At 44.9% G+C, this 24,039-nt stretch overlaps 1 protein-coding gene across 2 annotated transcripts in view; it reads left to right on the forward strand.

The window, feature by feature from the left end:
* nlgn4xa (neuroligin 4 X-linked a) overlaps window positions 1-24,039 on the forward strand; it is a 304,151-nt gene that overhangs the window by 21,473 nt on the left and 258,639 nt on the right. For both annotated transcript variants that reach the window (XM_072576889.1, XM_072576890.1), the window contains exon 2: window positions 3,397-4,134. In XM_072576889.1, coding sequence (XP_072432990.1) covers window positions 3,675-4,134 — 460 coding nt within the window. In that variant the 5' untranslated portion in view covers window positions 3,397-3,674. The remainder of the gene's footprint in view (window positions 1-3,396; window positions 4,135-24,039) is intronic.

A 24,039-nucleotide genomic window follows, 5' to 3' on the forward strand; every position in this document is an offset into this window, starting at 1 on the left:
ATGGAATTCCAGGCAACACGCCAACACCATCTCCTCAAAAGCAATTAGAAAGAATTGCTAGTCAGCCTAGCCAGTGATGCCCACTTCCTGTGAGCAAGAATAGAAAATATTTGATAGCTCGTACTTCTGTCAGATCCAGCAATACCAGAGTTTAGTCTTGGTTGTGGCTGGGACAGGATTAAGTCTCAAGGAGCAGTGTAGGGGTGAGTGGAATGAGGTAGGCCAGAGGCTTCTCTGAAATGGTTGAGCAGTTATGAAGGGATGAGATTGGGATGGGGTGAGGAAGGAGTGAAGGAGTTCAGGGAGAAAGAAAGAGTGGGGAGAGGGAGATTTTGGAGGTCAGGGAGAAGGAAAGAATAGGGAGAAAGAGATTTTGGAGATCAGGCCCCCGGAGGGACAAACCACTAAAGCAAAACCCGATAAATTTGGAAATGAACATATCGGTGTTGTTGAAATAATATTTTGAGTCAAACTGATATCGCATCATTGATAACTTTTCTGTTTGTTTTCTTCTGCATAGAGGGTGGAGGAAAGGGTGAACATATCTTGCGTGGGAGTGGTGCCCAGGCAACTCCTTGTTTGAGACGCCCCACCCCACCTTTTCAAAATGGCCTCTTGTACTCTGGCTCACCTGCCTCACACAGTCTTTTATGGCAGTGGAGGCAAATTGAGACTCTTGGTTGCCATTTAACTGGGTGGTTAAAGATCTTAATGGCCTAAGGCTGGTGGCCCAGTGGGCATTTTACCCAACTCCCCACCTCCTCCTGCCATACCCATTTCCTCCAAACCTGTATTATGGTGAATTATGATGAATGTCCCACATGTGACCAGAAAAGACATGGATGAGCTAGATCACATATTTTCCAAGCTTGACCAAATTCAGGACCACCTCCGTCTAGAAGGACAAGGACAGCAGATATATGGGGATACCACCACCACCACCAAACCCCCTCCCCCATCCCCCCACGCCCACCCCCTTGCAAGTTCCCCTCTGAGCCATGCACCATCCTGACTCGGAAATATATTGGCGTTCCTTCAGTGTCGCTGGGTAAGAATCCTGGAATTCCCTTCCTAAGGACATTGTGGGTCAACCTATAGATGGTGGACTGCAGCAGTTCAAGATGGCAGCTCTTAAGGGCAACTAGGGATGGGCAATAAATACTGTCCGGGGAGCAATCCCTCTGTCTCATGTGTAAATAAAGAGAGCTAGTGTAGACATGATGGACCAAATGGCCTCTTTCTGCATCGTAACAAATCTTATCATTCAGATTGAACTGCTCTTTGAGCGATCAGTGATCACTCAGCCAGCAGTGCTAATGTCCCATGAATAAATCACTCATCATATATAAATTTCTATGATACCAGTTAGCTTATTCTACTTAATAGTCTATGCAGGCTTGTTGGTGCCCTTAAATGATCCTATTGTAGAGTCAGGCCAGTGAAATCTACTGGAAAATGTAGGTGAGTATTTCCATGTTTATGTTTGGGTTTAGTCTGTCACTGTGGGTCTACATCAATGATATTGATGAACAACAACTGAATTAAAGATTGAATGATTGATGCAAATGGCACGTAATGCATTAAGGCAGTTTTATATAATTTAAATGCGAACAAAGCACTCAAGTTCATTTCCATAGCAACAATGTCATCCAGAAAGCATGCTTAACTTATGTTGAATGCCTTTTGTTTGGACTAATCTGGAAGACTCTGCTGTTCTGAGATGCCCTTCATCATGTAAACATCTAGTGCAGTGTTCCCAATTATTTTTTTCCCCACAGTGTGACCCCCTTCCTTCAGAAAATTCTTGTGACCACCCCCCCCCCCCCCCCCAATCCCCCTCTCAGTGACAGTGGCTCAGTGGGAAATTGAGACGTTTGGGGGGTGGGAGCTGAGCTGCTAATGGTGGAGATACGGTTGTTATAATGTCGTTGGAAATCCCGGCCTCATCATTCAGGATTCCATAAGTTCAGCTTGTGACCCCACGAGGGTCAGCACCCAAAATCTGGGAAGCCCTGATCTGGAGGTTGTGCAGAAAAAAGATTTACCAGAACCAAAATGTTATAATTATTAGTGAATTCTAATAATCAACTTACTTTTGTGTAGTGCATTTGGCATAGGTCAGTAATCAATTATTTTAATTAGAATTAATTTAGTCAGTCCAGACTCTTCATTTTAACCTGCTAGATTTCATAGAATTATAGAGTCACAGAACGATAGAATGCAGAAAAGGCCTTTCGGTTCATGAGGTCTCTACTACCAAAAGGGGAGTGATGGTCTAGTGGTATTATCACTTGACTGTTAATACAGAGACCCAGTTAATGTTCTGGGAACGTAGGCTCAAATCCCAGCATGGTGAAATCTCATTCAATTAAAAAAAAATCTGGAATTCTGAATCTAATGGCCAGTGTGAAACCATTGTCGACTGTCAGGCAGGCAAAAGTGAGGACTGGAGATCAGAGTGGTGCTGGAAAAGCGCAGCGTCCGAGGAGCAGGACAATCGACATTTCAGCCAAAAGCCCTTCATCAGGAATTCCTGATGAAGGGCTTTTGCCCAAAATGTCGATTTTCCTGCTCCTCGGATGCTACCTGGCCTGCTGTGCTTTTCCAGCACCACTCTGATCTAAACCCATTGTCGATCGTCAGGCCTACATGTGACTCCAGACCCCCACCAATGTGGTCGACTCTTATTTGCCTTATTAACTTGGCACTCAGGGATGAGCAACAATTGGTGGCCTGGCCAATGATGCCCTCACCCTGTAGACTACTCTACATCAATCTCCCCACTTACCCACATTAGGTCCATAACCTTGCATGTTATAACACCTTGTATTCATCCAAGTATCCATCTTAACTACCCTCCCTGAGAGTGCATTCCAGACCCCTCACCTCCCTGGAAAGGCTCAAAAGGGGAGATATTTCCACCTGGGTGTTGAAAATTTCAAAAATAGCGGTCACAAAAAAAAAGGCAGTCACCAACAAATCTGCTCAAGGATATAGGAGAAACTGCTTTTACGTGGAGAGTTGTTAGAACATAAAGCCAACTATCACAGAGAAAATTAATGGATTGAAGAACAAAGCAAATAGGCACACAAGGGAGAACAGATTAGTGCTTGGTTCAATGAAGTGAGGTGGCAGGATGCTTGTTTGGAGCTTAAACCAATTGGGTTGAGGGATCTGTTTTGCCTGGTAGGTTTCGCATTATCCAAATTAATTATCTTGAGGCACAAATGAATAATTAACCCCCAGTGATCCTCCTTTACCTCTGTGTGGTTTGTTCTGTACTATTGTGTTTATGTCTTTGAGGTGTTCTGCGGTATTCACTGCCCACTGTCCATTTGCATATCTGTCTGTCAAGGCATGAACCTGAGTGATCATTTTCCTTTTCTTCAACTTCAGGTTGGCCAATCCTCCTTGGTGGAAGGACCTCATTGTTCAAGGGGAGTGTTTTGCCTTCATTGGAGGACGTTCCTGTATTGCAAGATGGTAACTGTGGACTCAGATGGATAATACCAGTGTCGGATGCAATTAGTTGGATCTTTGCGTTGGTAAATGGATCCTCTGGATTGTATGAATCCAGTTGCTCAAAATTAAGATTGAAGTTGATTCCCAGCCTGAGACCAAGGCTGCTTTCTCATTTCTGGAAGGTTGTATGCTCACTTTGAGATCAGAAAACAATGTTGAACTCCAATGGAATACCATGGATGTCTTTTGTCCTTGCTCCGACCTTGAATCTAAACATCCTGCTTTGGATAATGACCCTTGCGGTGCGGTTTGGCCTTCTCAGTTGCCAGGAAAACTATCCCATTGTCAACACCAACTATGGGAAGCTCAGGGGGGTGAGAACGCCGCTTCCCAATGAGATCCTGGGACCCGTGGACCAGTACCTTGGAATACCGTACGCCTCAGCTCCGACAGGAGAGAGACGCTTCCAGCACCCGGAGTCCCCATCCTCCTGGACCGGCATCAGGAACGCTACGCACTTTGCCCCGGTCTGCCCCCAGAACATTCACGGGATCTTGCCCGATGTGATGCTGCCGGTCTGGTTTACCTCCAACCTGGATATCGTGGCCACTTACATCCAAGATCAGAGTGAAGATTGCCTCTACCTGAACGTCTACGTTCCGACTGAGGACGGTAAGTTGCTGAGTTTTAGACAAAAGAAGGAAACTGGGGAACAAAGCAGAGGGAGAGGAAGTCAACACTGACGGATTGAGCTGCTCCCCTTGCCCTCCCAGCGATGGTGTGAGTTAACCTTCAGACCCTTTAGGTATCCCACGGTGCTTAAGTTTCACAGTGGATAAAGCTTTGATGGAAACAGATTTTTCAGGAGGTAGTTAGACTCTGAGGTTTCACTTCTGGTTAGAGAGAAATGGATAAAGTAAACTGCATTTATTTCAATGCAAGGGGCCAAACGGAGAAGGCAGATGAACTCAGGGCATGGATCGGAACATGGGACTGGGATATCAAAGCAATTACAGAAACATGGCTCAGGGATGGGCAGGAGGGGAGGGGGAGTGGCATTTTTGATAAGGGTTAGCATTACAGCTGTGCTGAGGGAGGATATTCCCGGAAATACATCCAGGGAAGTTATTTGGGTGGAACTGAGAAATAAGAAAGGGATGATCATCTTATTGGTATTGTATTATAGACCCCCCAGTAGTCAGAGGGAAATTGAGAAACAAACTTGTAAGGAGATAAGACTCCTTGTATAAGACTCTGTTGCGGCCGCATCTGGAGTATTGTGTGCAGTTTTGGTCGCCATACTAAAGGAAGGATGTGGAGGCACTGGAACGGGTGCAGAGGAGGTTTACCAGGATGTTGCCTGGTATGGTAGGAAGATCGTATGAGGAAAGGCTGAGGCACTTGTGGCTGTTTTCATTGGAGAAAAGAAGGTTTAGGGGTGACTTGATAGAGGTGTACAAGATGATTAGGGGTTTAGATAGGGTTGACCATGAGAACCTTTTTCCACGTATGGAGTCAGCTATTACGAGGGGGCATAGCTTTAAATTAAGGGGTGGTAGGTATAGGACAGATGTTAGGGGTAGATTCTTTACTCAGTGAGTCATGAGTTCATGGACTGCCCTGCCAGTAGCAGTGGTGGACTCTCCCTCTTTATGGGCATTTAAATGGGCATTGGATAGGCATATGGAGGATAGTGGGCTAGTGTAGGTTAGGTGGGCTTGGATCGGCGTAACATCGAGGGCCAAAGGGCCTGTACTGCGCTGTATTTTTCTATGTTCTATGAGATCTCAGCTATCTGTAAGAATAATAGGGTAGTTATGGTAGGGGATTTTAACTTTCCAAACATTGACTGGGACTGCCATAGTGTTAAAGGTTTAGATGGAGAGGAATTTCTTAAGTGCGTACAAGACAATTTTCTGATTCAGTATGTGGATGTACCTACTAGAGAAGGTGCAAAACGTGACCTACTCTTGGGAAATAAGGCAGAGCAGGTGACTGAGGTGTCAGTGGGGGAGCACTTTGGGGCCAGCGACCACAATTCTATTCGTTTTAAAATAGTGATGGAAAAGGATAGACCAAATCTAAAAGTTGAAGTTCTAAATTGGAGAAAGGCAAGAACTTTCGAGAGCCGATTGGAGGCAGTTGTTCACAGGTAAAGGGGTGGCTGGAAAATGGGAAGCCTTCAGAAATTAGATAACAAGAATCCAGAGAAAATATATTCCTGTCAGGGTGAAAGGGAAGGCTGGTAGGTATAGGGAATGCTGGATGACTAATGAAATTGAGGGTTTGGTTAAGAAAAAGAATGAAGCATGTGTCAGGTATAGACAGGATAGATCGAGTGAATCCTTAGAAGAGTATAAAGAAAGTAGGAGTATATTTAAGAGGGAAATCAGGAGGGCAAAACGGGGACATGAGATAGCTTTGGAAAATAGAATTAAGGAGAATCCAAAGGGTTTTTACAAATATGTAAGGACAAAAGGATAACTCGGGAGAGAATAGGGCCCCTCAAAGATCAGCAAGGTGATCTTTGTGTGGAGCCACAGAAAATGGGGGAGATACTAAATGAATATTTTGCATCAGTATTTACTGTGGAAAAGGATATGGAAGATATAGACTGTAGGGAAATAGATGGTGACATCTTGAAAAATGTCCAGCTTACAGAGGAGGAAGTGCTGGATGTCTTGAAACGGTTAAACGTGGATAAATCCTCAGGACCTGATCAGGTGCACCCGAGGACTCTGTGGGAAGCTAGAGAAGTGATTGCTGGGCCTCTTGCTGAGATATTTGTATCATCGATAGTCATAGGTGAGGTGCCGGAAGACTGGACGTTGGCAAATGTGGTGCCACTGTTTAAGAAGGGCGGTAAAGACAAGCCAGGGAACTATAGATCAGTGAGCTTGACCTCAGTGGTGGGCAAGTTGTTGGAGGGAATTATGAGGGAATTATTTGGAAAGGCAAGGACTGGTTCAGGATAGTCGACATGGCTTTGTGCGTCGGAAATCAAGTCTCACACTCTTGATTGAGTTTTTTGAAGAAGTTACAAGGAAGATTGATGAGGGCAGAGCAGTAGATGTGATGTATATGGACTCAGTAAGGCGTTCAACAAGGTTCCCCATGGGAGACTGATTAGCAAGATTACATCTCATGGAATACAGGGAGAACTAGCCATTGGATACAGAACTGGCACAAAGGTAGAAGGCAGAGGGTGGTGGTGGAGGGTTGTTTTTCAGACTGGAGGCCTGTGACCAGTGGAGTGTCACAAGGATCGGTGATGGGCCCTCTACTTTTTGTCATTTACATAAATGATTTGGATGCAAGCATAAGAGGTATAGTTAGTAAATTTGCAGATGACACCAAAATTGGATGTGTCGTGGACAGCGAAGAGGGTTACCTCAGATTACAACGGGATCTGGACCAGATGGGCCAATGGGCTAAGAAGTGACAGATGGAATTTAATTGAGAAAAATGTGAGGTGTTGCATTTTGGGAAAGCAAATCTTAGCAGGACTTATACACTTAATGATAAGGTCCTAGGGAATGTTGCTGAACCAAGAGACCTTGGAGTGCAGATTCATAGCTCCTTGAAAGTGGAGTTGCAGGCAGATATGATCGTGAAGATGTCCTTTGGTATGCTTTCCTTTCTTGGTCAGAGGGTTGAGTATAGGAGTTGGGAGGTCATGTTGCGGCTGTACAGGACATTGGTTAGGCCACTGTTGGAATATTGCATGCAATTCTGGTCTCCTTCCTATCGGAAAGATGTTATGAAACTTGAAAGGGTTCAGAAAAGATTTATAAGGATGTTGCCAGGGTTGGAGGATTTGAGCTATAGGGAGAGGCTGAACAGGCTGGGGCTGTTTTCCCTGGAGCATCGGAGGCTGAGGGGTGACCTAATAGAGGTTTACAAAATTATGTGGGGCATGGATAGAATAAATAGACAAAGTCTTTTCCCTGGGGTGGGGGAGTCCAGAATTAGAGGGCATAGATTTAGGGTGAGAGGGGAAAGATATAAAAGAGACCTAAGGGGCAACTTTTTCACGCAGAGGGTGGTACGTGTATGGAATGAGCTGCCAGAGGGTGTGGTGAAGGCTGGTACAATTGCAACATTTAAAAGGCATTTGGATGGGTATATGATTAGGAAGGGTTTGGAGGGATATGGGCCAGGTGCTGGCAGGTGGGACTAGATTGGGTGGGGATATCTGGTCAGCATGGACGGGTTGGACCGAAGGGTCTGTTTCCATGCTGTACATCTCTATGACTCCATGACTCTATAAATCCAAGCAACCTCAGCACGAATGCATAAACCGAGATGGTACCAATGCACAATTTTAATAATCAGGTACAATTAGTTCTATACCAGGAGCAAACAACCAGAGCAAAGTATGAACGCTACTCCCAATACTTTGCAGTGCATGTGACCCACATGTTAAAATTGCCTGGTTTAATTCATTCTGATTCTGAGTTCCTATTCCTTACTTTCAGGGTGTTATTTTTAGATATCAAATTTCATAAAGCCTCTCTCTAGACCTCTCCTCACTCAGTTGATGGTGCTATTTCATTAATGACCTTTTTATGGTCATCTCTCTCCTCCACCCTCCCACACCCCAATTCTTTACAGCGTCTTCCAGCAAACATGGTTTCTGACAATCTGCCTTGAGTCAGATTTTTAAAAGCTGTGTCCTCAGATAGATCAGCCCTGCTCACCTCCCCTTCCCAGGCCTAGAATGATGAGAATGAAGGTATTATAGCTGCTGGTGATCTGAAAAGCAGAAATCACAAGAAACTCAACACGTTGGGTGCCATCTGTGGACGGAGGACCAGATTAATGTTTTGAGGTGCACAGAATTTTTCTTCTGAAACTAGTTCCTCTGCCTTTTCTCCACTTTAACCCCCCCACCCCAAGACCCTTCCTCACTCCAGAATATGTCTGTCTGCCCCTCCCCAGAGTGCTTATACCATCTTCTCCAAACGTTCCCCTATCCCCGCTCACTTCCCCCAAAATCTTCCTCAAACTCTCATGCTACTTTTCATCACTTTAATGGGGTGAGAGCTACTGCCTCACAGCACCGGGGACCTGGGTTCGACTCCAGCCTCAGGCGACTGTCTGTGTGGTGTTTGCACATTCTCCCCATGCCTCCGGGTGCTCCAGTTTTCTCCCACAATCCAAAGATATGCAGGTTAGGTGAATTGGCCATGCTAAATTGCCTATAGTGTCCAGGGATGTGCAGGCCAGGAGGCTTAGACATGGGAAAATGTGGGGTTATAGGGTAAGGGTAGGATGCTCTCTGAGGGGATGGTGGGCTGAATGGCCTGCTTCCACACTATAGGGATTCAATGAACTTCACAGCTTAAGGATTCAACTCCATTTCTTTTAGCTTTAGAATCTTTCATCATTTTGTCAGCTCCCTTCACAACTGAACACCTCCTTTCGATAAACCTGCTAACAGGGTGAGATGACAAGGATGCAGAGAGAGGAATATGAGTGAGTGAGTGTGTGTGTGTGTGTGTGTGTGTGTGTGTCACATGGAGTATAAATGCCAGCACAGATCAGTGAGGTGAAGTCTATCACCTTGCGTTAACTCCACCTGGGATAACTTTCAACTTCCTGTATCAAATAAAACAGCTCTTTAACATATCTTGAAATTTTTTGTGGTTGCCTGCTCACAGAATGGATTCTAGGCTCTTTCTCTTATCAAGATGCTAAAGAGGAATGACAATGTAGATGCGGAGAGGATGCTTCCCTGTCAGGGGGCAATCTAAAATGAGAGGTCATTGCTTTAGAATAAAGGGGAGCACACTTAACGCAAAGATGAGGAGAAATTAGTTTTCTCAAAGTGCTATGAATCTGTGGAATTCACTGGCCTAGAGTGCAGTGGATGTCTGAGAGGAATAAATTTCAGGAGAAAATTAACAGATTTTTAAACAGGTTGAAGGATTATGGCGAGTGGGCAGGAAAGTGCAGTTGAGGCCTAGATGAGGTCAGCCATGATCCCATTAGATGGTGGAGCAGTTTTAAGGGGCTGAATGGCCTACTCCTGCCCCTAGTTGCCATACTCACCCTCCTCACCTTCTGAGGAAGGAAATATCAGCCATCATTTAAATGTAAGAAATTGGCCCCTTGAGCTTACTGTGCTGCATGAACATAACTGTAACCTTAATTCCAGTTTCCTGCCTGTGACCCCTGAACTCCCCCCTCTCAAAAATATCAGATAAAGGACCTGAGAAAGCCAGAAATCTTTGCCATACAAACTTGTTTAAAATTCGAAGAAGGATGTAATTTCAACAGGTCAAACATTTCATCCAATGTTTCAAGAATCTAGAATAGAAACACAATTAATAGCTATAGCTAGCCTAATGGTCTGCTAAATATTGGTACAGTGGTCTGATTGAATCTTAGCACTCTGCTCAGGGTGATGGTTCTGAGGTTATTGTAAATTGCCGTCATCACAAGTGTAATGGCATGTTGGAACTAGAGCTGCTGCTTTTAGTTGAGAGTGCTGCTCTTTTTAATCTATCCAATGATGCTTGAAAAGCTGTATCAGATGATTTATCATGTTTACTGTTGTTCTTCTTTCTTAAAAATAAAATGGCATAATACTCTGGTTTGACTTGTCGGGTAGTAAAGCAGCGATTGACCCCTGGAGAACTAAAACCAAAACACCCAGTGAGGAGCACCTTTGACCTGTAACCTGTTAAAACGGAATGTGAAAAGTGGTATAACCTGCTTCTTAGCAACTTCTAGCAGTGAAATAAAACAAATCCCGAACACTCACTTTAAAAATATCAACAAGTAACAAGTTATTTATCTAACTCTAACAGCGAACAAATTAACTAACTTAGTAACAATCCGAATTTATTCTAACTACCAACTATTTCTGAATAAAACAAGATTCTAACGGTATGCTGTTCCAATAACTTCAAGTCCCACATGCACAAATAAAAATATAAAGTAAGCTCTCAAAATTTACAGACAGGTTATGTCTTCCGGAACTTTCTGTGTCTTTCCCGTCTTCTTCCTCTGTCTGAAATGTCTTCTCTGACGTTGGTATCAATGTTATTTAGACTATTTAACTGTGCCTTCTCTACATATAGATGACTGTGAGAGCTGCTATTTCTTAGCAGGTGGCAATTGGCTCTGAGGTCTCGGTCCAAGTGCCCCCTGCTTTATACCTGTGATGACATAACAATATTTCTTACCTAGGATTGGTTCTTTGTTGTCAAAACCATCAGATTTAAATTTAATAGGCTTCTGAAAGCTAAGTCTTTGATTCAAATGGGTTGGCTAAAATACAAATTGTTGCCTTAGTTAAAAAAATTCTACAATGTTTTGTACAAATGTTTCAATATAGGTGCTTTCTCTCCTGGCAAACCGACAAGCTGCTCCTCACAGACATACATTTTAAAATCTCTGAACACAAAAAAAACCCTTCATTTAAAGGAACTATGCAATGCTTTCCTCCCTAGCATTTTACAATATTACATGTATTAAATTCTAATGTCCTGTCTCCTAATTGATAATTACTCTACCCAAGTTCACAACACTTGGTGGCTACCTTTCCCCTCGTCATCTTGTTCAGGGATATCATGACACATGCCTGATAGCTCTCACCAATGATTGCTTTCCATTGTGGAACACAATGACACAAAGGTGCCCAGATCAGCAGTGACTTGTGTTTCAGCGAGTGTGAGAAAACATCTTGGCAAGAGGATAGCCTTTTGCCTCTTGAGTAAGGTTTCCTGCACTTTAAGCAGCCTCATGTGATGGGCCATCTATGGCTAAATGGGTAAAGCGTCTACTTCTGAATTAGGGAGTCAGAGGTTCAAATAGCCATGCGAGATCTGGACTTGTAGACCTTATGCTGTATTGGGCATGTGATATTAAAACAAGCTATTGCCTGTCCTCAAAGATGGATATACCAAAATGCTACAGCCATTATGGGAAGCAGAGCAGGGTTCTTCACTCAGTGTCCTGCCAACGTTTACGACCTGATGGTTTCCTTTGTGTTGTTTGTGGGAGCTTGATGGGTGAAAGTTGGCTGCCTCGTTTCTTACATTACAACTGCAACTATGCTTCTCAAAATCCATACTTTCTTGGCTGTAAAACACTTTGTGATGAGCTGACACCATGAAATGTGTTGGCTTTCATTCCAAGTTCAGAAATATGGAATGAGCTGCCAGAGGAAGTGGTGGAGGCTGGTACATTTGCATCATTTAAAAGGCATCAGGATGGGTACATGAAAAGGAAGGGTTTAGAGAGATATGGGCCAAGTGCTGGCAAATGGGACTAGATTAATTTAGGATATCTGTTTGGCAGTGGATGAGTTGGACCAAAGGGTCTGTTTCCATACAACTGGAAGAGGAGATGTCTCACTCCAGTTATGCAGTGCCTTGGTGAGACCTTGGGGTATTTCATGCATGTTTGGTCTTCCTCTTGAGATAGTATACACTTGTCAGAGAGTGAGTGCAGCGCACGTTCACTGGGCTGACACTGGGGGTGCAGGACTGTCGTATGAAGCAAGATTGGTTTGACAGGAACCGTATTCATTAGAGTTTAGAAGGAAGAGAGGGGATCTGATTGAAATGTACAAAATTCTGACAGGGCTGGGCAGACTAGATGCAGGAAGGATATTCCTGGTGACTGAGGAGCCTAGCACCCGAAGACACAATCTCACGTTCGGGGATAGGCTTTTTAAACTGAGATGTGGAGACTCAAAAGTTTGTTCACTCAAAGGTGGCCAACCTCTGAAAGTCTCCATCACAGAGGAACACAGGATTTCTGGGTATATTGAAGAAAGATATTGACAATTTTTTGACTCGAAAGGCACCTAACGGTATGGAGAGAAAGTGGGAACATGGCATTGAGATAGAGGATTAGCCATGATCAGAGCAGACTTGAAGGGAATGATCGACTTCTGCTCCTAATTTCTGTCTCTCCTTCTGTAATGCAAACCTTTATCCTTGAACGTATTTACGGTATTTCAAACGTAGAGTGACCAAAAAACAATCTTCCTCAGTAACGTGAAAGTCTCATGCCAGACTTTGGATCCCAAAAACAATGTGAATTCAAGGTGAATTCAATTTATTGTTGCCTGCAGTTGTCAACCTCCTAGACTCACCTTCACGATACAGCTCCATGTGAGTCTGCAGGAAATATGCCAGGGGCAGGAGTGTCAGCATAGGGTGGTTTGAGGTGGAGTGGGCAAATGGCCTCAACTGGAGTTGGCTTTTGCAACGCTGCCAAAGATTGACTAGAAACTACCTCTTCCCATCATAAATATTGAAATGACCATGACAATAAAATCTCTCCCAAGGCCCATGTTTGTCACTGATAGGAGACGGCGTGGGTCATTGTAGTGGGTGCCCAGTTTCTAATCATTACATGAGCTTAGTCTTGGCCACCACCTCAGACAGCTGCAGAAATTTGGCATGGTGGCGAATACCCTTGCCAAATTTTATAGGTGCGCCATCAAGAGCATGCTGTCTGAATGTACCACTACCTGGTATGCCAATTGTACCATTCAAGATAGGAGATGGTTACAGAGAGTGGTGAACTCGGTCCAGACAATCATAAAGGCCAACCTCCCATCTATAGAATCCATCTACCAGGCCCGCTGTCAAGGAAAGGCCACCAGCATTCTCAAAGATCCATCCCACCCTGGCAATGTTTGTCTACAACCTCTACCATCGGGGAGAAGGTACAGAAGCCTGAACACACGCACCAGCCGGTTTTGAAACAGTTTCTACCCTACTGTTTTTAGAATACTCACAAACTCTTAACATTTGCCTGTGTCTGTGTTTTTGTTTTGCCGCTGTTTACCTATTATTTACTTATCTGTGCTAATTTAACTCTGTGATCTGCCTGTATTGCTCGCAAGGCAAAGCTTTTCACTGTGCCTCGGTACACGTGACGATAAATTCAATGCACCTATTTGTCGTCTGGCTGCTGCCCCTTGGTAACATCTCCTGAAAAGACTGTCAGGTTCCTTTTTAAAGGTGAAGGTTCACCATATTCATCACCTTGGGGGCTTTGGTAGGGTTCTGATGGTCACGTAAGCGGTGCTATTGTAAATAGACCAGGATATCTTTGGTGATTGCATTCTGGGTGAGTTGCTGGCTGGAGATTTCCTCCCCTCGTGTTTGCGCTCCTTCCCTGACATGTGCTTGTTTTCAATTGAGCCTGCGCTGTGTTGTTTTTGCTTGGTTGGGCTAGATGCTGGGATCCTCAACGAGCTCCTCCCAGGACCCAAAATCAGAACTTCAGAATGTCCTTCGATGGTCATTGAGAATGCAGTCCAGACTCAAGGTCTGCAAAAAGTGTTTGCTTTCATAAGCAAGTGTCAGGCATTTTTGGTCTCGCCACCAAACCAACTGAGTCGAGAATGTTCCGATATTGTGTGGATGCTTTTGGTCCAGAGTGAGTATGACATTTTCTCCTGATGGTTGATATTCAGAAACTCTCAAAGATGATCGAAATGACAGTATTCACCTTGGTGGCATGGGGAAATTGGGCCGAAGGGCCTGTTTCCATGCTGTAGACCACTATGACTCTATCTTGTCGTGATGCAGAACACAGTCCAGGCCTTGCATCCGTAGAGCAGAGTGGGCAAGATGATTCCGGATGAAGGGCTTATGCCTGAAACGTCGATTTTCCTGCTCCTCAGATGCTGCCTGACCTGCTGTGCTTTTCCAGCACCACACTCTTCACTCTGATCTTCAACATCTGTAGTCCTCACTTTCTCCTCCAAGATTATTCCTCTACAGACTTTCAGTTTGGTAGACAGACCTATTCCTCTTCAATCCCACACTGATATTCAAAGTCTACCAAATGCTATACTTGCTTTGGCAACTCTTCCATGAATCTTGTCATGTAGCTTGATGGATGGAGCCGCTGAAGTTAAGTGAACTTATTCACTGCTGTTGGGTGCAGGTCATGGACGGAAACCTTGGGCTCGAGGTAGGGCTGTCAGCAGGGGGAACAGCCTGTTGTAATAATTCCGTTTTCTTTTGGCTGTTCACAACACTCGTGAGCAAGTTCATGCTACAGTATGGGTACAGCTTTGAATCTCCAGCAAGTGCACAGTCTTTAGCAAAGAGGGAATGACAAAGTATATCCTTTCCCTTTTTCTGCAGAATTCCCATATGATTTTGATGTCTTGGGTTTACATTGTCACAGAATCCCTACAGAGTTGAAACAGGCCAGTCGGCCCAACAAGTCTGCACTGACCCTCCGAAGAGTAACCCACTCAGACTCATTCTCCTACCCTATTAGTCTACCTTTTCTTATGACTAATGCACCTAACCTACACATCCCTGAACACTATGGGCAATTTAGCATGGCCAATTCACCGAACCTGCACAACTTTGGACTGTGGGAGGAAACTGGAGCACCCAGAGGAAACCCACGCAGACAGAGGGAGAATGTGCAAACTCCACACTGATTCTGAGGCTGGAATCGAACCCAGGTTCCTGGCATTGTGAGGCACTAGTGCTAGCCACTGAGCCATCATGGAAGGCATCTTACAGCATGTTGGAGAAGAACATCCTGATAAGGCTTGGCACTTGAACAGAGCCCTGTCTAACTCCGTCAGTGACTGGAATTGGGTCACCATTATCCAGGACAGGTAGGAGCATGTCTCTGAGGAATGTTCAAACCATGAAAATGAATTTCTCAGGGCAGCCCAGTTTCTCCATTACTTAGGTAACAAATGTGGCCTAAAGGTCCATGTTCTATTCTTGGAGCTGTCTAACCTGGTCAACATTCCCTTCACCTTTTCTTGAATGATGCTGACTTCCTGGCAGCAGGTCCTGGTTGAGATGGTGCAGCAGCTCATAGTTTTTCAAAGGTAGATGTTGGCACCCAGACTGGAGCACGTGGATGTCCCGAAGATCACGTAGCAGGGTTTCTTCATCCCATGAGGACATCCGGTCTTGTAAAGAGAAGTTAAGGTGAAACACTGAATGAGGCATTTTCTGTCTACCTCCCTCCCCCACTCCAACCTCTCACCCTCACGACGCGCAGCCCTCCAATCCCTCTGCTCCAATCCCAACCTCACCATCAAGTCAGCGGATAAAGGGGGCTCAGTGGACGTCTGGTGCACTCACCTCTACACCGCTGAAGCCAAACATCAACTCGAGGACACCTCTTCCTACTGCCCCCTCGACCATGACCCCACCCCCCATCACCAAACTATCATCTCCCAGACCAAACAGAACCTCATCACATCAGGAGATCTCCCACCCACATCTTCCAACCTCATAGTCCAGGAACCCCGCACTGCCCGGTTCTACCTTCTTCCCAAGATCCACAAGCCTGACCACCCTGGCTGACCCATTGTCTCAGCATGCTCCTGCCCCACTGAACTCATCTCTACCTACCTCGACACTGTCCTATCCCCCCTAGTCCAGAAACTCCCCATATACGTTCGAGACACCACCCACGCCCTCCACCTCCTCCAAGACTTCCGTTTCCCTTGCCCCCAACGCCTCATCTTCACCATGGATATCCAATCCCTCTACAACTCCATCCGCCATGACCAGGGCTTCCAAGTCCTCCATTTTTTCCTCTCCAGACGTCCCCAACAGTACCCTTCCACCGACACTCTCATTCGTTTGGCCGAACTGGTCCTCACCCTTAACAATTTCTCCTTTGAATCCTCCCACTTCCTCCAGACCAAAGGGGTAGCCATGGGCACATGTATGGGCCCCAGCTATGCCTGTCTCTTTGTTGGCTACGTAGAGCAGTTGATCTTCCGTAATTACACTGGCACCACTCCCCACCTCTTCCTCCGCTACATTGATGACTGCATTGGTGCCACCTCATGCTCCCGCGAGGAGGTTGAGCGATTCATCAACTTCACCAACACATTCCACCCTGACCTTAAATGTACCTGGACCATCTCTGACACCTCCCTCCCCTTCCTGGACCTCTCCATCTCCATTAGTGACGACCGACTTGACACTGACATTTTTTACAAATCCACCGACTCCCACAGCTACCTGGATTACACCTCTTCCCACCCTACCTCTTGCAAAAATGCCATCCCATATTTCCAATTCCTCCGTCTCCGCCGGATCTGCTCCCAGGAGGACCAGTTCCACCACAGAACACACCAGATGGCCTCCTTCTTTAGAGACCGCAATTTCCCTTCCCACGTGGTTCAAGATGCCCTCCAATGCATCTCGTCTACATCCTGCACCTCCGCCCTCAGACCCCACCCCTCCAACCGTAACAAGGACAGAACGCCCCTAGTGCTCACCTTCCACCCTACCAACCTTCGCATAAACCAAATCATCCGCCAACATTTCCGCCACCTCCAAACAGACCCCACTACCAGGGATATATTTCCCTCCCCACCCCTTTCCGCCTTCCGCAAAGACCATTCCCTCCGCGACTACCTGGTCAGGTCCACGCCCCCAAACAACCCACCCTCCAATCCTGGCACTTTCCCCTGCCACCGCAGGAACTGTAAGACCTGCGCTCACACCTCCTCCCTCACCTCTATCCAAGGCCCTAAAGGAGCCTTCCACATCCATCAAAGTTTTACTTGCACATCCAGATATCATTTATTGTATCCGTTGCTCCCGATGCGGTCTCCTCTACATTGGGGAGACTGGGCGCCTCCTAGCAGAGCGCTTTAGGGAACATCTCCAGGACACCCGCACCAATCAACCACACCGCCCCATGGCCCAACATTTCAACTCCCCCTCGCACTCTGCCAAGGACATGGAGGTCCTGGGCCTCCTTCACCGCCGCTCCCTCACCACCAGACGCCTGGAGGAAGAACGCTTTATCTTCTGCCTCAGAACACTTCAACCCCAGGGCATCAATGTGGACTTCAACAGTTTCCTCATTTCCCCTTCCCCCACCTCACCCTAGTTCTAAACTTCCAGCTCAGTAACTGTCCCCTTGACTTGTCTGGACTTGTCATACCTGCCTATCTTCTTTTCCACTCCACCCTCTCCTCCTTGACCTATCACCTTCATTCCCTCCCCCACTCACCCATTGTACTCTATGCTACTTTCTCCCCACCCCCACCCTCCTCTAGCGTATCTCTCCACGCTTCAGGCTCACTGCCTTTATTCCTGATGAAGGGCTTTTGCCCGAAACGTCGATTTCGAAGCTACTTGGATGCTGCCTGAACTGCTGTGCTCTTCCAGCATCACTAATCCAGAATCTGGTTTCCAGCATCTGCAGTCATTGTTTTTACCTTATTTGGAATTAAGCCTCTATGTCAGGTCTGGTTGAAGAAATTCAATGTAAGTCTATCTCTCTCCAAGAAACTCTTTCTGCCAAAGCCACTGTTTTCTGTTGACAAGATTCACTCAAAAGGCATCTGGATGGGGACATGAAGAGGAAGGGGTTAGAGGGATATGGGCTAAATGCGAGCAAATGCAACTCAATTTATTTAGGATATCTGGTCAGCATGCGTGAGTTGGACCAAAGGGCCTGCTTCTGTGCTGTGCAGCTTTATGACTCTATGACTATGACTACTCAAGCTCCCCTGCTTTGTGTCCTCCCTCCCCCTTCGCTGCTGGAGAGACCCCCATAAAACACTAAAAATCTCGATGTCTCTGTCTCTCTGCCTTCCATTAAAACACTCCATCCATTAAACTCTTCGACAAAGTGGTGCTTTTTTTAAAATTTCCCTGAATGTGGCTCAGGGTAAAGTCTTGTTGGATAATCACATGCATAAAGTACTTTGGGATATTTTACTCGACTAAATATGCTATATAAATGCATATTGTAGTCATTATTCTAATATAACCTTACACAAACTCAAAAAGCCAATTTTCAAGCATTTTTTTCATAAATACATTTATGAGGGAGTGTGTACTTATTGCCTAATACCCTGTGGTGGTGAAAGAAATCATCTGTTTGCCATTATTTGTAAAGTAGTATGACATCTCCAGAGAGCTCAAAGCTATTTACGCTGCTTAAACTCAAGTACTATGTGAACAAGGTGTTCGGAAGTGAGACATTAGACTGAATTGAATTTTATTTTTTTATTGGTGAACACCAGAGCAAATGAATCCATTATCAACTAATATGGTTATCTGGTTTCCCTATTAACTGTGCCGTATCTTAATGTTGCTAGCTGCTTTGACTTCTGAAAGGAAAATATTTAGATACCTCGAAGTTTCTAAAATACCAAACAAGACCCCAATGTGTTCTTAAAGCTGTTAACAAGCACAACAATGCAATGTGATTCTTCCCTGGAGGAAAAGAATTGAACTACTGGGAAGCGAAAGTCAATTTGGTTTGTATCTTGGACAGAGCACACTAAGAGTATGAGGAACCTTTTCTTTGTTAATGAGTTGAGAGCATCTCTGGCTAAGCCAGCATTTATTTCTTATCTCTAATGACCCTGGGGAAGGTGCATTGCAAGAGAGAACAGAAGCACTGGAGGAAGTGCAGAAAAAAAATCACAAAGATGCTACCTAATCTGCCACAGTAATTAACCACAGTCAGAATCACACAGAAGTTAATGTCCTTGGGGAGGGCAAAGGATCAAATTCTCTCAAGGCAAATGGTGAAATTTGAATTCAATAAAAATCTTGGACAAAAAAAACTAACCTATGGCGACTGTGTAACCCATCTGGTTCATTAATGTCCTTGAGAAGTGATCTGATCTCCCCCCACACTCTTAACTGCCTTTGGGCAACAAAATTCCTACAGGGTAGAAACAGGCCATTTGGCCCAACAAGTCCACACTGACTCTCCGAAGACCATCCCGCCCAGACTGACCCCGTCCCTGAATTTCCCATGGCTCATCCACCTAGCCTACACGTCCCTGGGCACTTTGGGAAATTTAGCATGGCTAATCCACCTAACCTGCACATCTTTGGACTGTGGGAGAAAATCAGAGGACCTAGAGGAAACCCACACAGCATCGAGGAGAATATGCAAACTCCACATAGCCAGGTTGAACTGGAATCAGGTCACCGGTGCTGTGAGATAGTGGTGATAACCATTGAACCACCCAATAAATACTGGCATAGCCCATATCCCATTTATAAGATTTTAAAAATCACTGTGAGTGTTTTCCCAGTGAGGCGTGACCTCACAACGCAATGGAGAATTTGACAGGAGTAAAATAGAAAAAATGTTCCTTAACATGGTGGTTATTTACATAAGATAGTGACCAATAAACCCAGTTAGAAATTCAGAAGAGCATGCTTTACACCAATAGTGGTGAGACTGTTCATTGGCCTGCCACATGGTGTAGTTTTGGAAAGTAGATCAGAAGTATTTAAAAGGAAGCTAAGAAAGGGATGCGATGCAGGATTTTAGGCAAAGTCGCCACAATCCATGCACTCATTAGAAAGAGATGACTTAGAGGTGCCGGTGTTGGTCTGGGGTATACAAAGTTAAAAATCACACAGCACCAGGTTATAGCTGAAAATGTGTTGCTGGAAAAGCGCAGCAGGTGAGGCAGCGTCCAAGGAGCAGGAGAATCGATGTTTCGGGCATGAGCCCTTCTTCAGGAATGAGGAAAGTGTGTCCATTCTCCTGCTCCTTGGATGCTGCCTGACCTGCTGCGCTTTTCCAGCAACACATTTTCAGCTCTGATCTCCAGCATCTGCAGTCCTCACTTTCTCCTCTAGCACCAGGTTATAGTCCAACAGGTTTATTGGAAGCACCTAATCTGCACATCTTTGGACTGTGGGAGGAAACCAGAGGAAACCTGGAGGAAACGCACACAGATACGAGGAGAAGATGCAAATTCCATGCAAACAGTCACTCCAGACAACCATCTGAAGCGGAAGCAGCGCTTCGAAAGCTAATGATTCCAAATAAAACTGTTGGACTATAGCCTGGTGTTGTGTGATTTTTAACTTCAGAAAGAGAGAACTGGTGGTGGCTTAACAGGAGAAAGTGAGGACTGCAGATGAAGGGCTTCTGCCCAAAACATCAATTCTCCTGCTCCTTGGATGCTGTCTGACCTGCTGTCATTTTCCAGCTCCACACTCTCATGGCTTAACATGAGGGTCACCACATCTCAGTCAAGGGATAGGACTGAGATGCGGAAATCTTCATGGTAACCTCAGCCACTGTCTTATTGAACCTGTGCTATTCATATCATAATGCTTCACAAATAACCTGTCCAGCCAACTGAGCTAACCAACCCTACCTGAAACAGGGAGGATGGGATGAGGGGTGTGGAGCAGAAACATTGGCACAGGCTAGTTGGACCGTTATTTAATGTTATGTAAAAGTCTTTTCTTGATAATTCTGTGTTTTGCAATATGGACAAATGATTAGCAGCAAATATCAGATCAGAATCAAGACATTGATTTTCGAAGTTGGACAGTTATATTGCAGTTATACAGGACTTTGGTAAGGTCACACTTGGAGTATTGTATTCAGTTTTGGTCCCTTGCTATAGGAAGGATGTTATTAAATTGGAAAGAGTGTGGAAAAAAGTCACAAAGATGTTGCCAGGACTCAATGGTCTGAATTACAAGGAGAGGTTGGACAGGCTTGGCTATTTTTCTTTAGAGTGTAGGAGACTGAGGGGGGCCTTATAGAAGTACATAACATCATGAGAGGCAGTTATAGGGTGAATGCGCTCAGTCTTTTTCCCAGGATTGGGGAATCGAGGACTAGAAGGCATCAGTTTAAGGTTAGATGGTAAAGAATAAAAGGGAACCTGAGAGGCAACGTTTTTACACAGAGGGTGGTCCGCACATGGAATGAACTGCCAGGGGAAGGTACTTGACGCAGGTACTTGAACAACATTTAAAGGACATTTGGACAAATACATGGATAGGAAAGATTTAGAAGGATTTGGGCCAAGTGCAGGGAAATGGGGTTAGTGTGGATGGACCAGTTTGATCCAAAGGGCCTGTCTCCATGCTGTAGGACTCTGTGACTCTAATCCATGATCTCACTAAGACAATAAGTGAAGACGCTGTCCTCAAAAATACACCAGCGAAAGGAGTTAAGAAAAGCTGACACTTATGTGGTACCTATAGTCATGTCACAATGCCCCAAAGCACTTAACAAACAATGAAATGTGCTCTGGTGAAGTAAAACACAGCAGCAAATATAAATACATCAATCAAATTGTTGATAACAAGGTCCGAGTATGAGTGGTTAAATAGTGACCAGGACATGGGTAAAACACCTGCGTTCTTTCTTTTCACTGCTGCCAGTGGATTTTGTTTTGCACCTGAGAGTGCAGGTGGAGCCTCACTTTAACATCTCAATCGAACATTGGCACCTGTGACAATGCAGCACTCCATCCTCGGTATGGGTGGGGGGGAGTGACAGCTTTGGTTTTTCATCCAATGAAACCACCTCAGGTCCTTCTCCAGGGATAGAAAGTGATGTGTAATGTTGTTGGGTGACTTTGCCAGAGACCCAGGCTAATACTCTAGGGACATGGGATCAGCCTCCACCACAGCATTTAAACTGAATTAATAAAACCTGGAATTGAAAAGCATTCCCATTGCAAGACTACAGGAAGATCCTGCATTTCAAATAGGTTCCATTTCTAAGATTGTTTGCAAGTCCATTGTATACAGGTTGGAATGCAATGCAGCACAATATCAAACAGCATTTTTTAAGTTCAGGAAATGTTTGTATGTAGGATAGATAAAATTACACCCGTGTGCAGGATTGCATTTGTCAGTCAGATGTTTGTAAACTGGGGACCCCCTGTTTGATTAACAGTAGTTGTTGAATTCACTGAAAAGACTACCATCTGTTTCCCATCCCTATATCCTTGAATTCTAGAATCATGGAATCATACAGCACGGAAACAGACCTTTTGGTCCAAATCGTCCATGCCAACCATGTTCCCAAACTAAATTAGTCCACTTGCCTGCTCCTGTCCCATATCCCTCCAAACCTCTCCTACCCATGTACTAATCTAAATCTCTTTTAAATGTTAAAGCTGTACCCACATCTGCCTCCTTTGGCAATTCATTCCACATACAAACCACTTTCTGTGTAAAACAGTTGCCCCTCATGTCATTTTTAAATCTTCCTCTTCTCACCTTAAAAATATGCCCCATGATCTTGAAATCCCCCACCCTAAGAAAGCGATACCTGCCATTCACCTTATTTATGTCCCTCATGATTTTATAAATCTTGATAAGGCCACCCCTCAACCTCCTACGCTTCAGCACAAAAGGTCCCAGACTACCCAACCTCCATTTCTGGCAACATCCTGATAATTTTTTTCTGAACCCTCTCCAGTTTAATAATATCCTTCCTATAATAGGGTGACCACAACTGGACACAGTATTCCAGAAGTGGCCTCAACAATGCCTTGTACAACCTCAACATGATGCCCCAATTGAGTGATTTGCCATCCCATTTCAGATGGTGGTTTAGAGTCAAACACACTGTTGTGGGTCTGGAGTCACATGAGGCCAGGATAGGTAAGAAGAGGAGATTTCCTTCTCTCATGGACATTAATGAACCAGAAGTTTATTTTGCAACAATTGACAGTTGTCATGGTCATCATTACTGTGGGTTTTTCCTTCATCAGGAGATTTTTTTTTCCCCCTGCTTTGGCAATGCCTAAGCTTTCCCTTTATAACATAGGGGATAGCATGATACTGGAGAACCCAACAGACGGTTGTTATAGTTGGTAATTATTTACAACAAATACATTCATAGAGAAATCAGTGACCAGGCTAAGGAAACTTGAAAGGGTTCAGAAAATATTTACAAGGATGTTGCCAGGGTTGGAGGATTTCAGCTATAGGGAGCGGCTGAATAGGCTGGAGCTGTTTTCTCTGGAGTGTTGGAGGCTGAAGGGTGGCTTTATAGATTTTTATAAAATCATGAGGGGCATAAATAGGATAAATAGACAAAGTCTTTTCCCTGGGGGCGGGGAGTCCAGAACTAGAGGGCATAGGTTTAGGGTGAGAGGGGAAAGATATGAAAGAGACTTGAGGGGCAACTTTTCCACGCAAAGGGTGGTAAGTGTATGGAATGAGCTGCCAGAGGAATTGGTGGAGGCTAGTACAATTGCACCATTTAATAGCTATCTGGATAGGTATATGAATAGGAAGGGTTTGGAGGGATATGGGCCGGGTGCTGGCAGGTGGGACTAGATTGGGTTGGGATATCTGGTCGGTGGGACTAGATTGGGTTGGGATATCTGGTTGGCATGGACGAGTTGGACTGAAAGGTCTGTTTCCGTGCTGTACATCTCTATGACTCTAAGGTTAGGCAATTAGGCTACACAAGGTTTCCAGTAGCAAACCATGCTTCAAATTATGCTAACATGACCCAGTCTTTAAAAGGCATTTAACAGCAAGAAATGGCATTATTAGGACTACCTTTAAGCTATTCCGGAGTTAATAACTGAATTTTATAGCTCACTAGTGGCTATATTGGGATTCGAATACCGGTCCACAGCACGTTAGCTTAGGACTCAGGTTTGCTGGTTTCAGAGATATTGCCACTATGTCACCACATCTCTATCGCTGAGGATTCTAAAGTGGTTTTGAAGGCCCCACCCATTTGATTTGGTGACATGCTATCCATGCAATCAGTGCCAAATGACAATGCTTGGTCGGTTCATTGAGTATGGGAGTTGGGATGTCATGTTGCGGCTGTACA

Source organism: Chiloscyllium punctatum, chromosome 9, assembly GCF_047496795.1.
Source record: "Chiloscyllium punctatum isolate Juve2018m chromosome 9, sChiPun1.3, whole genome shotgun sequence".
Lineage (NCBI taxonomy): Eukaryota > Metazoa > Chordata > Chondrichthyes > Orectolobiformes > Hemiscylliidae > Chiloscyllium > Chiloscyllium punctatum.